We start from the raw sequence: 13,023 nt of genomic DNA, 5'->3' as shown, positions 1-13,023 counted from the left end.
CATGAATATGCAAATTTAATTTATTTTAATTTAATTTAATTCTTATCAAAATTTTATTGTAATGTTTATCTATTTCATATATGCATAATTCAATTTTAATTTTAATTTTTATTAGTAGTAATTCTTATCAATTTCATGAATATGCAAATTTAATTTAATTTAATTCTTATCAAAATTTTATTGTAATGTTTATCTATTTCATATATGCATAATTCAATTTTAATTTTAATTTTTATTAGTAGTGATTCTTATCAGTTTCATGAATATGCAAATTTAATTTAATTTAATTCTTATCAAAATTTTATTGTAATGTTTATCTATTTCATATATGCATAATTCAATTTTAATTTTAATTTTTATTAGTAATGATTCTTATCAATTTCATGAATATGCAAATTTAATTTAATTTAATTTTAATTTAATTCATATTGAAATTTTATTGTAATGTTTATCTATTTCATATATGCATAATTCAATTTTAATTTCAATTTTTATTAGTTCTTATCAATTTCATGCATATTAAATTTCTTACATGTTTTATCTTTAATAATTTTAAATTTGATATTAGTTTCATAATTCAATTTTAGAAAATGGCTAGTGAAAGCGGTATCATGGGTCGAGATCCTCGTTGGAAATATTGTACACCTATGGAAGGGAACAAAAATGGAACAATATGCAATTACTGTGGGTTGGCAATAAAGAGTGGTGGGATTACTCATTTTAAATTTCACCTATCACATACAGACCCTAATTCAAATACAAAAAAGTGTCCTAACGTGCCTCCAGAAGCGAAACAAGAAATAAGACGACTTATAGAGCAAAGAAATAAGGCAAAAGTGAAGAAAGCTGTAGATATAGAAGAGATTCGAGCAGAACTGCGAGACACAATGGGAAGAAGACATAGGCATGTAATTGATGAGGACGATGAGGAGAACCTTGGTGGTGATGGTGGTGGTGATGGTGGTGGTGATGATGATGATGATGATGATGATGATGATGGAGATGATGATGTGTATATGTATCCGGCTGACATGCACCCTGATGAGCGACATGCTTATAAAGAGGCGGTTTGAGCATCAAAAGCTGCTGAATGGAATCGACAACAAGAAGAACATTTTATAAAAGGCAAAAGAAAAACAGGTATAATATATATTAATTTGAATTATTACTGTTTCTTATCAACTTTATCAATAATATTAAATTAGCATATATGTTTAATTTTAATAATTATAATAGGCGAGTCTTCACATCCAACCAATCCAACAACAAGGCAAATGCGAAAATCGCAAAGTGTTCGATATTCAGATCCATCACTGCCTGATGCACCCTCATTGTACAAATCTTTAGCAGCAAGACAGAAAACTGTGAAAAATCTTTTCAAAGGTGGTGCCATCAAGGAAACCATGGGACGTTTGATCAGTAAGTTCTTCATATATGAGAGTGTTCCGCCCAGTAAAGCAGACTCTCACCACTTCAAGAACATGATTGTTGGTGCACAACAAGCAGGTAATTACTATAATTTTAAAAGTTGTATTTATTTTAACAATATCATTACTATTTATATAGTATGATTGACACAAATGTTCTTATATATTTTAATTATATATGGATGGTAGGTATGGGTATAGAACCACCGTCTCCTTATGAAATCAAACACAAGTATTTAGATATGGAGTACAAAGACATGGAAGCTTATGTCAATATTCAAAGAGAAAAGTGGAACACTTATGGATGCACGATTATGTCTGACGAATGGACTGGGCCCACGAAATTAAGCATAATTAATTTCATGGTATATTCAAAAGGTAGCACAATCTTCCTCAAATCCGTTGATACATCAAATAATATAAAGGACAACAAATACATATATGGTTTGTTGAAGGATGTGATCAAGGAAGTTGGCAAACAAAATGTGGTCCAAATAGTTACAGATAATGGGTCGGCATTCGTGAAGGCGGGGAAGTTGTTAATGAAGAAATACAATCTTTATTGGACTCCGTGTGCAGCACATTGCATCGACTTAATGTTCGAAGACATCGGTAAGAGGACGAGTGTTGCAGATCTGATTACAAAGGCTCGAAAGATAACCAACTTCATTTATAACCATGGTTGGTTGCTTGCACAGATGCGGAAGGTGTGTGGTGGAGACATAGTTCGTCCTGGAGCAACAAGATTTGCAACCCATTATATAGCCCTCGACAGTCTTTTGAAAATGAAAGCAAACTTGAAGAAAGTGTTTATCAGTGATGAATGGGCACAACACAACTTAAGTCGCACATTAATCGGCAAAGAGGTTGAATCACTTATGTTTGACCATGCGTACTGGGAAATAGTGGGAAAGTTAGTGTCAATATATGAGGCGCTATACACAGTTCTTCGCATTGTCGATTCAGAAGTTGTTCCTACAATGCCATTTGTGTACGAATTGATTCGAGTTATGAAAGAGAACCTCATTCGACTTAATGCTAAAGAATGGGTGTTAAAAATAATTGCAGATCGTTGGGATAGAACTCTTAAACATCCTCTTCATGCAGCAGGTAAATATTATTCATCTTTGAAATTTATTGGTATTTAATATGTTTCTTTCATAACATTCTAATTTTACATTTCTACTTTACTATTGTAGCATTCTTTCTTAATCCGAGATTTCAATATAAACGTGGAGTTGGTACTGATCCTGATCTACTTCAAGCTGTTCATGAAGTCTTTGCGAAATTAGATCCTACATCAAAAGGTCTTAGTCAATTTGGAAATGAGGTAAATTATTAGAGTTATAATATAAATTAAATAATTGAATTTCATTTACTCAACTTTTTCACTTTCAATTATTTAATATGTAGATTATACTATTCCGAGATGCAAAAAGAGGATTCGGTGATCGAGCAGCGATTGCTTCGAGGTCAGAAATGGTTCCCGGTGAGTATTATTTGTGAATTAATAATTCATTTCATTAGCATATTATTGTAACTTTCCAATATAAGTATTGATATCATTTATTTGGTTGTAGCTGAATGGTGGTTCATGTATGGACATCACGCTCCTACATTAAGAAGGTTGGCCATCAAGGTTTTATCGCAAACTGCATCATCTTCAGCTTGTGAGAGAAATTGGAGCACGTTTGCCTTAATTCAGACAAAACAAAGAAATCGGCTTGCTTACCCGATGCTCCAACAATTAGTTTTTTATTATTATAACATGAACTAAAGATACGTGACATGGAAGCAGAACATGACAAAGTTGCAGAGAAAGATTACCTCGATTTACTTGACATTGCAACTGAGGTTGGTGAAGAAGAAGATAACCAATTGTTTCAATGGGTTAGACCTCTTCATTTAGATGATGATGATGGAAATCCCGACCCACGAATTGCCGCACATGTCCGAGAAGCAGGTGTTGATGTTGATCGAGTGTTATCCGAAGAAGTTCATACTGATAGTTTCAGCCAAGACACGAAAGATTCATTTCGACAAGGAATTTCTCAGCCGGCAATCACTTCTCGACCTTCTTTTGACTCCACGAGTGTTGAACATAGTAGTAGACCTAGTGCTACTGGTACTTCCGCTTCCGGTTATGATGGTTCAAGAAGAGAGGGGACCAATGATGGTAGCGACCCTGGAAATGATGAAGGGGATGTTAGACAACAACAACAAAGTGGACAACCATTGGCATTTACTTGTGAAGATGATTTCACACATTGTACTCAAGATGAAGACCACGGCTCTAGAAGAGCCGGTCCAGGTGTTGGAGCCATTGGAAAGCCATATAGAGGAAGACAACGAAGGATGATGCCATACAACGAGGACTCATTGTCGGCCAGTTTTGAGTCAATGAGTGTAGAGACTCAATTCAGTGATTCATCGAACGAAGCCAACATTTATGCCCCTTATGCAATGAGTTATGGTCAGCCTCCTCAAAATCTTTCAAGTTCCACTGATGAAGAGTATGAAATGGGAGAAATTGAATTTTTGTCTTTTTACTTGACTTAGATTTTGTATTATGCTTATTAAAGTTGATGAATTGTTGAAACTTCTATTGAAGTCAACCTTAGTTCTTCCACTTTAAGCTATCCACACACTGTGCACAATAGGTTCCGATTATAAGATGAAAAACTATTTCCCTCTTGACTTAGGAAAATTTTAGACTTGGTACCTTTGACCTCATTTAATAGTGTTGGGACACCTTATAAAAGGCCAATGAGTCTTTGAAGAGAAAAAAAGAAAGAAAGAAAAAATGTTTGCTTGCCTTGAAACCCGAGCAAGGTCTGAGGGGTATATGGTGAAAATCTTTAAAACCTGGTGCCCTAAGCCTTCATTGGTTGGGAGTCACCGACCTCAATGCTCGTTACATGGGTGAATAGGTGGAGTTTAGCATACTGTAGGTGCTTGGGTATTAAAATTCATTCTCAAAAGTCCGGGGTAAAATCCGAGGAGTTAGTGGTTGAAAGATCCTTAAAGCTTGATGCCCTAAACCTTAATTGGTTGGGAGTCATCGATGGACCCCCGTTACATGGACAATTTAGAAAAGAATACCTTTAAGCCTTGTACTCCTACAAAGAAAAAAATTGTGAAAGAAAAAAGGTGCGTTCTTAGCCTATTGGAGGTTGATTAGTTTGCTAAGCTTTGAAAAAAAAAACTAGGTTGGGGGGAGAGATTAGTTTAACATACTATATTCGGAAGCTAATAAATAACACTTAGATTTTTGTGGAAGAGTAAGGTTTGATCCTTTGGAAGTGGAAATGATTTTAAAGCTTAAATTTGCATAATGCCTTCTCTTTAAGAATTGTGATTAGACAAATTATTTGATAACTCTTGTTGAAGTTTGAGTTTTATTTCTTTAATGTTCCATGTGAGAGTTAGATCATCATGCCACTTGAGAATTGTTTTTTGATCAGCATGATGTTGTAAATTATGGTACTTTTACTTTTATTTTTCTCTCCTTTATTGCTAAGGGACTAGCAATATGTCGGTTGGGGGGAGTGATTACTACTCAAAAAGTGCTATTTTGTAGCTTGTAATTAATCCTTTTAAACACTTTTGAGTAGTAGTTATTGCCTTTTAACTCAATTAACATGTTAAGGACCCTTGCAATCAATTCTAATCAAATTGTGTTAAGTTTTGGTGTTTTGATAGCTTTTTGATCACCAAAGCAATCCAAGAATGAGGAGAGTTATTTGGAATCCATGGCAAAGCAATGAAGAGCTCAAATTCAAGAAGAACCAAGCTTTGGAGCTCCATAGCCCTTTGCCAAAGTCGTTCAAAGTATGCAAGGAGAGAAGCAAGGAGAAAGGAAAAAACAGAGTGAAGAAAACAGAGGACAAGCAGCTGCAGTCTTCATGAGCACTTTTGGAGCACTTCCCGAAGTCCATTTTCTACATTCTATATACCATTTCAAAGCTCAGGAAGTCAAGAATCCAATTCTTCAAATGGTGCGCGATTCGGAGTTGAAACGAAGAAGTTACAGCCATTGGAAGCAGATCACTCCAAAGTGTTGCGAAATCAGCCTTTTGTTGCGAGAATTTCGCAGCCTTTTTGTACAGTACTATGGAATTCCTCCTGAAGCTACCCGATACATGCGCCACGCTGGAAGCTGAGCACCTCAAGGTGGAAGCCAACTTCGCAGCCCTGTGAAGATAGAATGTTGTTGCGAAATTATTTCGCAGCCCTCTTGAGTGTCTGCGAAATCTCGCAGACACCATTTTCTCCTGCGAAATGGTTCCTGAAGGCTCCTGATATTTGTGCACCGACTCTTTTGGATATTTTTCTTCAGATATTTTTATAAATTTCCATTCTTCTCCTTGTAAGCCACCAACCACAAGATTTCTTAGCTAGGAAGGTTGGAAAAACTCCTCTATATATATTCCCTTGCATCCACTGTAAAAGAGGGGAGGAGGATCATATATATGTAATCAGATCGATCAATATATAGAATATACAGAGCCTTGCTCTGTTTTTCCTTCTCTTTCATTTTTCATTTCTCATTTCTTTTTATTTCTAGCCAACCAAACTCTGAGGATTTTTCCTCAGAGGATGAGAGGCTAAGCTTTTTGTCTCTTGGAGTGAGGAAAGCCGGGTAAGTTTCCACATGCATAATTGGGAAGTTTTGTTGTTTTAGTTTTTAATGAAGAGAAAGTGTAACCCGTTAGTGATTTCTATGTTTTTAGTTAACTTAAAACACCTTAGAGTCACCTGGGCCAACACTTGGTAAGGCAAGTGATTTCCAACCATGGAAATGCACTAGTTTACCCCTTGCGAGCCTTTGGGAGGTGACTTGAAGGTAGGATTTTCTAGAATAGCCAACACTTGGTAAGCTTTTGGACTCTAAGGAGACATCCATTAGTTATCTCTTGCGAGCTTTTGACGGGAAGTCCAAGGTTAAAGATCATCTTGAATGGTAAGTGCTCGTGAGAGGCATGAACCATTGCAAGTTGCATCAGTGAGAGGGATTTAGTGTTTGAACCCATTAATGGGAAGCATCTGTACAACACCGGTTGGAGAAGGAACTATATGTTAATTCTCTAATGCGAGGAAAATAAACAAGTGACCGGAACTCCCTATTTGTATGAGGAATCTGAGCCTAGTGATCTGAACTCCAAGAAACATCTTTTCTTTGTAGTTAAAATCAGTTACTATTTTTGGTTAGCTTAAAACCAACCTTTTTCATTCAAACATCTTTATGTTTTCTTTTAAAGCTAACCTTGAAATGAAAAGGCACCAATTCAACTTTGAATTAATATCATTTGTGAAGTGAAAACCCATCCCAGTGAACGATCCTAGAGCCACTATACTATAGTAGCTTTGTCTTTGCTACCCTAGTATATGGTGTAATAGGTTATAAATTTTGTTGATTACTCCCTCAATCAAGGAGCACCAGCTGAACACGAATCGGCTGAGACACCAATTGGGCATGAATCAAATGGCGCCGTTGCCGGGGATCGAACCTCGAATCAAATGGTGCCATTGCCACTGCCACTGCTAGGGACGAATCAAATGAAGAGGGCTGCGAAATAATTTCGCAACAACATTCTATCTTCACAGGGCTGCGAAGTTGGCTTCCACCTTGAGGTGCTCAGCTTCCAGCGTGGCGCATGTATCGGGTAGCTTCAGGAGGAATTCCATAGTACTGTACAAAAAGGCTGCGAAATTCTCGCAACAAAAGGCTGATTTCGTAACACTTTGGAGTGATCTGCTTCCAATGGCTGTAACTTCTTCGTTTCAACTCCGAATCGCGCACCATTTGAAGCATTGGATTCTTGACTTCCTGAGCTTTGAAATGGTATATAGAATGTAGGAAATGGACTTCGGTAAGTGCTCCAAAAGTGCGCATGAAGACTGCAGCTGCTTGTCCTCTGTTTTCTTCACTCTGTTTTTTCCTTTCTCCTTGCTTCTCTCCTTGCATACTTTGAACGACTTTGGCAAAGGGCTATGGAGCTCCAAAGCTTGGTTCTTCTTGAATTTGAGCTCTTCATTGCTTTGCCATGGATTCCAAATAACTCTCCTCATTCTTGGATTGCTTTGGTGATAAAAAAGCTATCAAAACACCAAAACTTAACACAATTTGATTAGAATTGATTGCAAGGGTCCTTAACATGTTAATTGAGTTAAAAGGCAATAACTACTACTCAAAAGTGTTTAAAAGGATTAATTACAAGCTACAAAATAGCACTTTTTGAGTAGTAATCACTCCCCCCAACCGACATATTGCTAGTCCCTTAGCAATGAAGGAGATAAAAACTAAGTAAACTATAATAATATACATAAAAGGGATCATGCAAATCACTCCAAAAAATGATATGAGTGGCATGATGGACATCCATGGATCAATAAAGATGTGAAACTCAACCTATAATAAGAGTTGTCAAAGCATTCACTTGATCATAGAGTACAAAGAATGGATATTATGCAAGTTTAAGCATCAAAAGAATTTCTACTCTCAAAAGATCCAAATCAAATTCTTCCACTAAAAGCTAAGTGTTAATGTGATTAGCTTCCGAGTATAGTATGGATAACTATCATCTCCCCCCAACCTAAGTCTTTCTTTAAGCTTAGCAAAATTAACCATCTCTTGATAGGCTAGGAACGCACCTCTTATTCACAATTCTTTTCACTTACTAAACTTAACCAATTCACCCATGTAACAAGCAGAGGATCGGTGACTCCCAACCAATAAAGGCTTAGGGCACCAGGCTTTAAAGGCTTTCGCCACCCCTTCGGACCATGCTCAGGTTTCAAGGCAAGTAAAGAAGTTTATTCTATTTTTTTTTATTTTTTTTTTCTTTTTTTTCTTTTTTTCTATTTTTTCAAAGACTCATTGGTCTTTATGAGGTGTCCCAACACTATTAAAGAGAGGTTAAAGGTGTCAAATTATGATTTCTCAAGCTTAGAGGGTGAGATAGTTTCACATCTTATAACCGGAATCTAATGTATGTGTGTGTGAATAGCTTAAGGTGGAAGAGATAAGTTTGCATGCAATGGGAGTTTCAACAATTCATCAACTTTTAAAAGAGCATAATACAAACTCTAAGACTCATGTAATCAAGTTGAAACTCGACTTCTCTCATTTAATTTTGAGAGTTAATCCTTAATATCCATGGAGTTTAAAGCAAAAATTTTAAAAATTAAACAAAAAGCAACTAAATTACCAAAATAACTTAGCATTAATAACAATACTTACTTTCTCAACTCTCCCCCCAACCAAGCTGAACATTGTCCTCAATGTGACAAAAGCGATTAAAAAATAGGGAGGAAGTGGTACCTCCTGAGTGACATGGAGTTTGATTTGTATAGGAGAAACCACATGTTTCAAAGAAAACATAAGAGTTAGTGAGTAGAAGAAATAGAAAAATGTCAAGTTTAAACAAAAAAATGATATCTATATATGATGTATCATCAGTAATACATCCAATCCCAAAATATAAGACATCAAAACAAAGCTATGTATAATATATAAAGACAAAAAGTAAAGAGATGATCAAGTAATGGTAAGGTCCTGTGGAGCTGATGTGTCTGTGGTGGCCTCTTGAGTGGGTTGGATCAGGACTTTGGCCTCTGTTCTGGTAGTCTCCTTTGGTGGCATAGTATCCTCAACTGGAGCTCTCAGCTGAAGCTATGGGCTCTGATGGTTTTAGGAGGTCAAAAATGGAGTGAGAGGCTTAGTGTGTGTGTTCCTAGGGTGCACGGGGCTCTCCTCTTCATATGCATGGTTGCAGGGCTCTATTGGCATTTTAGCAACTTCCCTTGGCTTTGCAAAGTGTTTTTGCAAATCACCCTCCATTTCACAAGTCAATTTCGCAATTTGCAGGCCATTTCTAAGTTTGGAGATCATTTCGCAGCCATTTCAAAGCTCAAAAGTGATTTCGCAGCCCAAAGGTGATTTCGCAGCTCTAAAATGAGTGTACGGGGCTGCAAAATGACTCTCATGTGCCAAAAAGTGGTTTCGCAGCTCAAAGGTGATTTCGCAGCTATATCGCAGCTTCGAAATGAAGGGAACTATGCTGCAAATGGCACTCGTGTGCCAAAAATTGGTTTCGCAGCTGCGAAACACCCTTCCAAATGGTGTTTCGGCTGCGAAATTCTCGCTCAGCTTTGCGCGCTTGTCTTCAAACGACCATAACTTCTTCATTTCACCTCCAAATCGTATACCATTTGAAGCTCTGGACTCCTGACTTCCCAAGCTTTGAAACAAGATATGGTATGCATAATTTGAGCTCCAGGAAGTGCTTCAAAAATGTGTCCAACAGTAGCGAAATGGAGGTGCGACATTTCCATTCATGGTTTGCACAGTCATCTTCAAACAGCCATAACTTTTCCGTTTCAAATCCAAATCGAGCACCGTTTGAAGCTATGGACTCGTGACTTCCCAAGATTTCAAACAAGATATTGCATACATAATTTGAACTTCGGGAAGTGATCGAGATGTGTCCAACAATTGCCGAAATGGGGGTGCGGCTGTGAAATTGGGATTTTTCACGTTTTGGGATTTTGCAGCCATTTCGCAGCCATTTCGCAGCTGCGAAATGAGGGTCACTGTGCTGCGGAATGGCACTCGTGTGCCAAAAGTGCTTTCGCAGCCACGAAATCCTTTGCGGAATGGGACTTTTGTTGCGAAATCAGCCTTTTTCACTTCGCAATGCGTTTCGCAGCTGCGAAACAGATGCTCCTGTGCTGCGAAGTGGCACTCGTGTGCCAAAATTGGTTTCGCAGCTGCGAAAATTTTCGCAGAGAGGGCAATTGGGTTGCGAACTGGTTTCGCAGCAAAATTTCGATTTCGCAGAGGCTGCGAAATCTCGCAGACCCCTGTTTTTCCCTTGTTTCTCCCCTGTTTTCGCTCCGTTTGACTCTGATTTTGCTCCGATTTTGCTCCGATTTTTTTTCTTCAATTTCTTTGCAATTCCTCTTGATTTTGATCATCCAAAAACCTATATTACATCAAAACAAACTAGAATTAAAGCATTGAAATCAAAATTAAAGCATTGAAATCAAAATTAAAACAAGTAAAAAAAACAAAACAAAAAGATATGGACTAACTAGTCTTTTAAAAAGACTAAGTCCATCAAAAATTTTTATCCTGATTTAGCTTGCCCGGATCTCATATGAAGCTTGCATCTCTCACTTGGGGCTTTCTCTGTATGATTTTCTCATACAAAGCTTGAAGAAAAGGTGAAGGCATGTGTTTCATCATTTCTTCTTTGATGACTATCCTCTGTGATTTTTCATCTATACCAAAATCATAGTCATCTTTCTCTATGCTTTTCCCCTTTTTCTTTCCTTTGATTTCCTCCCTCTTTTCTTTCTCTGTTTCACTCTCTACCTTATGCTCTAGCTTGCATGTGGGCAGATCAACCTCTTTACCACTCCTCAGAGTGATCACTTCTTCAATTTCCTTCACCATTGAAGATTCTCCCTCTTGAGCCTCCATTTCATGGATACTCATGGAATTTTGATAAGGTTGAGAAGAAGAGTTTTCTTTCTCTTGCATTGTTTTGAGGTTGGCAAACCTTGAGATTGAATCTTGGAGAATATCTAACTTCTGAGATAGATCATTTTGCAGTTCATCCATCCTTTTATTCAAAGTACTCTCCATTTTGTCAATTCTTTGATCGACTCGAGCATTGGTGGCTTCTTGCTTTTCAATAAAATCTCCCACGACCTTGCAAAGATTCACCATAGTTTGTTCAAGGTTTGAGGCTTGCTGTGGTGCTTGAGCAGGTTGCTGATACTGAGGTGGCTGTGGTTTCCAAGAGAAATTTGGATGGTCCCTCCAATTGGAATTGTTGGTGTTGCAATCACCAAACATTTCCCTCTCGGCTGGAATGGTAGGACACTCCTTCACCAAGTGCTCATAAGATAGACAAATGGCACAAGGCATAGATTGCAATGGTGTTTGAGAGATGGCTTGCACTTCTTGCATCTGGTTCATTTCTAGCTCTTCCAATCTCCTTTCCATAGCTGCAATCTCTGCCTTCATGTCCATGCCGTCATTCAAAATATACATCTCACCCTTAGCTTTAGGTTGAGACGTCATTCTTCCCATATCTCTAGCATTTGGTTCACCCCATTCTCTTGAAAATTCAGCCACATAACTCAAGAAGTTCATGGCTTCTTCTGCTATGGTATTCAATATGGCATGCACAACTAGCAACTTGTGAATTAAAAACAGAGAACACAAAAGAAAACAAAAGAAAAACAATTCAAAGAAAGAAAATTAAGGTAAACTAAAGACTAAATAAAAGGTATACTAAAATATGAACAATAAAGAAATAAAAAGAGTTAGTAAAAGGAAAAGAAAAGTCACCAAACTTGTGATGAAGATCACAAGTACTCTAGAAAGGTGATATCACTGTAAAGTGGCACCATCCCCGGCAACGGCGCCATTTGATTCGTCCCTAGCAGTGGCAGTGGCAATGGCACCATTTGATTCGAGGTTCGATCCCCGGCAACGGCGCCATTTGATTCATGCCCAATTGGTGTCTCAGCCGATTCGTGTTCAGCTGGTGCTCCTTGATTGAGGGAGTAATCAACAAAATTTATAACCTATTACACCATATACTAGGGTAGCAAAGACAAAGCTACTATAGTATAGTGGCTCTAGGATCGTTCACTGGGATGGGTTTTCACTTCACAAATGATATTAATTCAAAGTTGAATTGGTGCCTTTTCATTTCAAGGTTAGCTTTAAAAGAAAACATAAAGATGTTTGAATGAAAAAGGTTGGTTTTAAGCTAACCAAAAATAGTAACTGATTTTAACTACAAAGAAAAGATGTTTCTTGGAGTTCAGATCACTAGGCTCAGATTCCTCATACAAATAGGGAGTTCCGGTCACTTGTTTATTTTCCTCGCATTAGAGAATTAACATATAGTTCCTTCTCCAACCGGTGTTGTACAGATGCTTCCCATTAATGGGTTCAAACACTAAATCCCTCTCACTGATGCAACTTGCAATGGTTCATGCCTCTCACGAGCACTTACCATTCAAGATGATCTTTAACCTTGGACTTCCCGTCAAAAGCTCGCAAGAGATAACTAATGGATGTCTCCTTAGAGTCCAAAAGCTTACCAAGTGTTGGCTATTCTAGAAAATCCTACCTTCAAGTCACCTCCCAGAGGCTCGCAAGGGGTAAACTAGTGCATTTCCATGGTTGGAAATCACTTGCCTTACCAAGTGTTGGCCCAGGTGACTCTAAGGTGTTTTAAGTTAACTAAAAACATAGAAATCACTAACGGGTTACACTTTCTCTTCATTAAAAACTAAAACAACAAAACTTCCCAATTATGCATGTGGAAACTTACCCGGCTTTCCTCACTCCAAGAGACAAAAAGCTTAGCCTCTCATCCTCTGAGGAAAAATCCTCAGAGTTTGGTTGGCTAGAAATAAAAAGAAATGAGAAATGAAAAATGAAAGAGAAGGAAAAACAGAGCAAGGCTTTGTATATTCTATATATTGATCGATCTGATTACATATATATGATCCTCCTCCCCTCTTTTACAGTGGATGCAAGGGAATATATATAGAGGAGTTTTTCCAA

At 37.5% G+C, this 13,023-nt stretch overlaps 1 protein-coding gene across 1 annotated transcript; it reads left to right on the top strand.

Moving 5' to 3' along the window:
* The first annotated feature begins 611 nt into the window (after positions 1-611).
* Positions 612-10,628, top strand: LOC104881820 (uncharacterized). The gene is made up of 8 exons (XM_059743027.1): positions 612-960; positions 1,351-1,506; positions 1,617-2,537; positions 2,627-2,757; positions 2,841-2,916; positions 3,008-3,120; positions 3,207-3,940; positions 10,595-10,628. Exons 1-8 carry the CDS (start codon positions 612-614, stop codon positions 10,626-10,628), a joined length of 2,514 nt encoding a protein of 837 aa, XP_059599010.1.
* Positions 10,629-13,023: the final 2,395 nt, after the last annotated feature.

The sequence above is a fragment of the Vitis vinifera genome, chromosome 15 (assembly GCF_030704535.1).
Source record: "Vitis vinifera cultivar Pinot Noir 40024 chromosome 15, ASM3070453v1".
In the NCBI taxonomy this organism is placed as follows: Eukaryota; Viridiplantae; Streptophyta; class Magnoliopsida; order Vitales; family Vitaceae; genus Vitis; species Vitis vinifera.
This window is presented reverse-complemented; position numbering and strand designations above follow the sequence as displayed.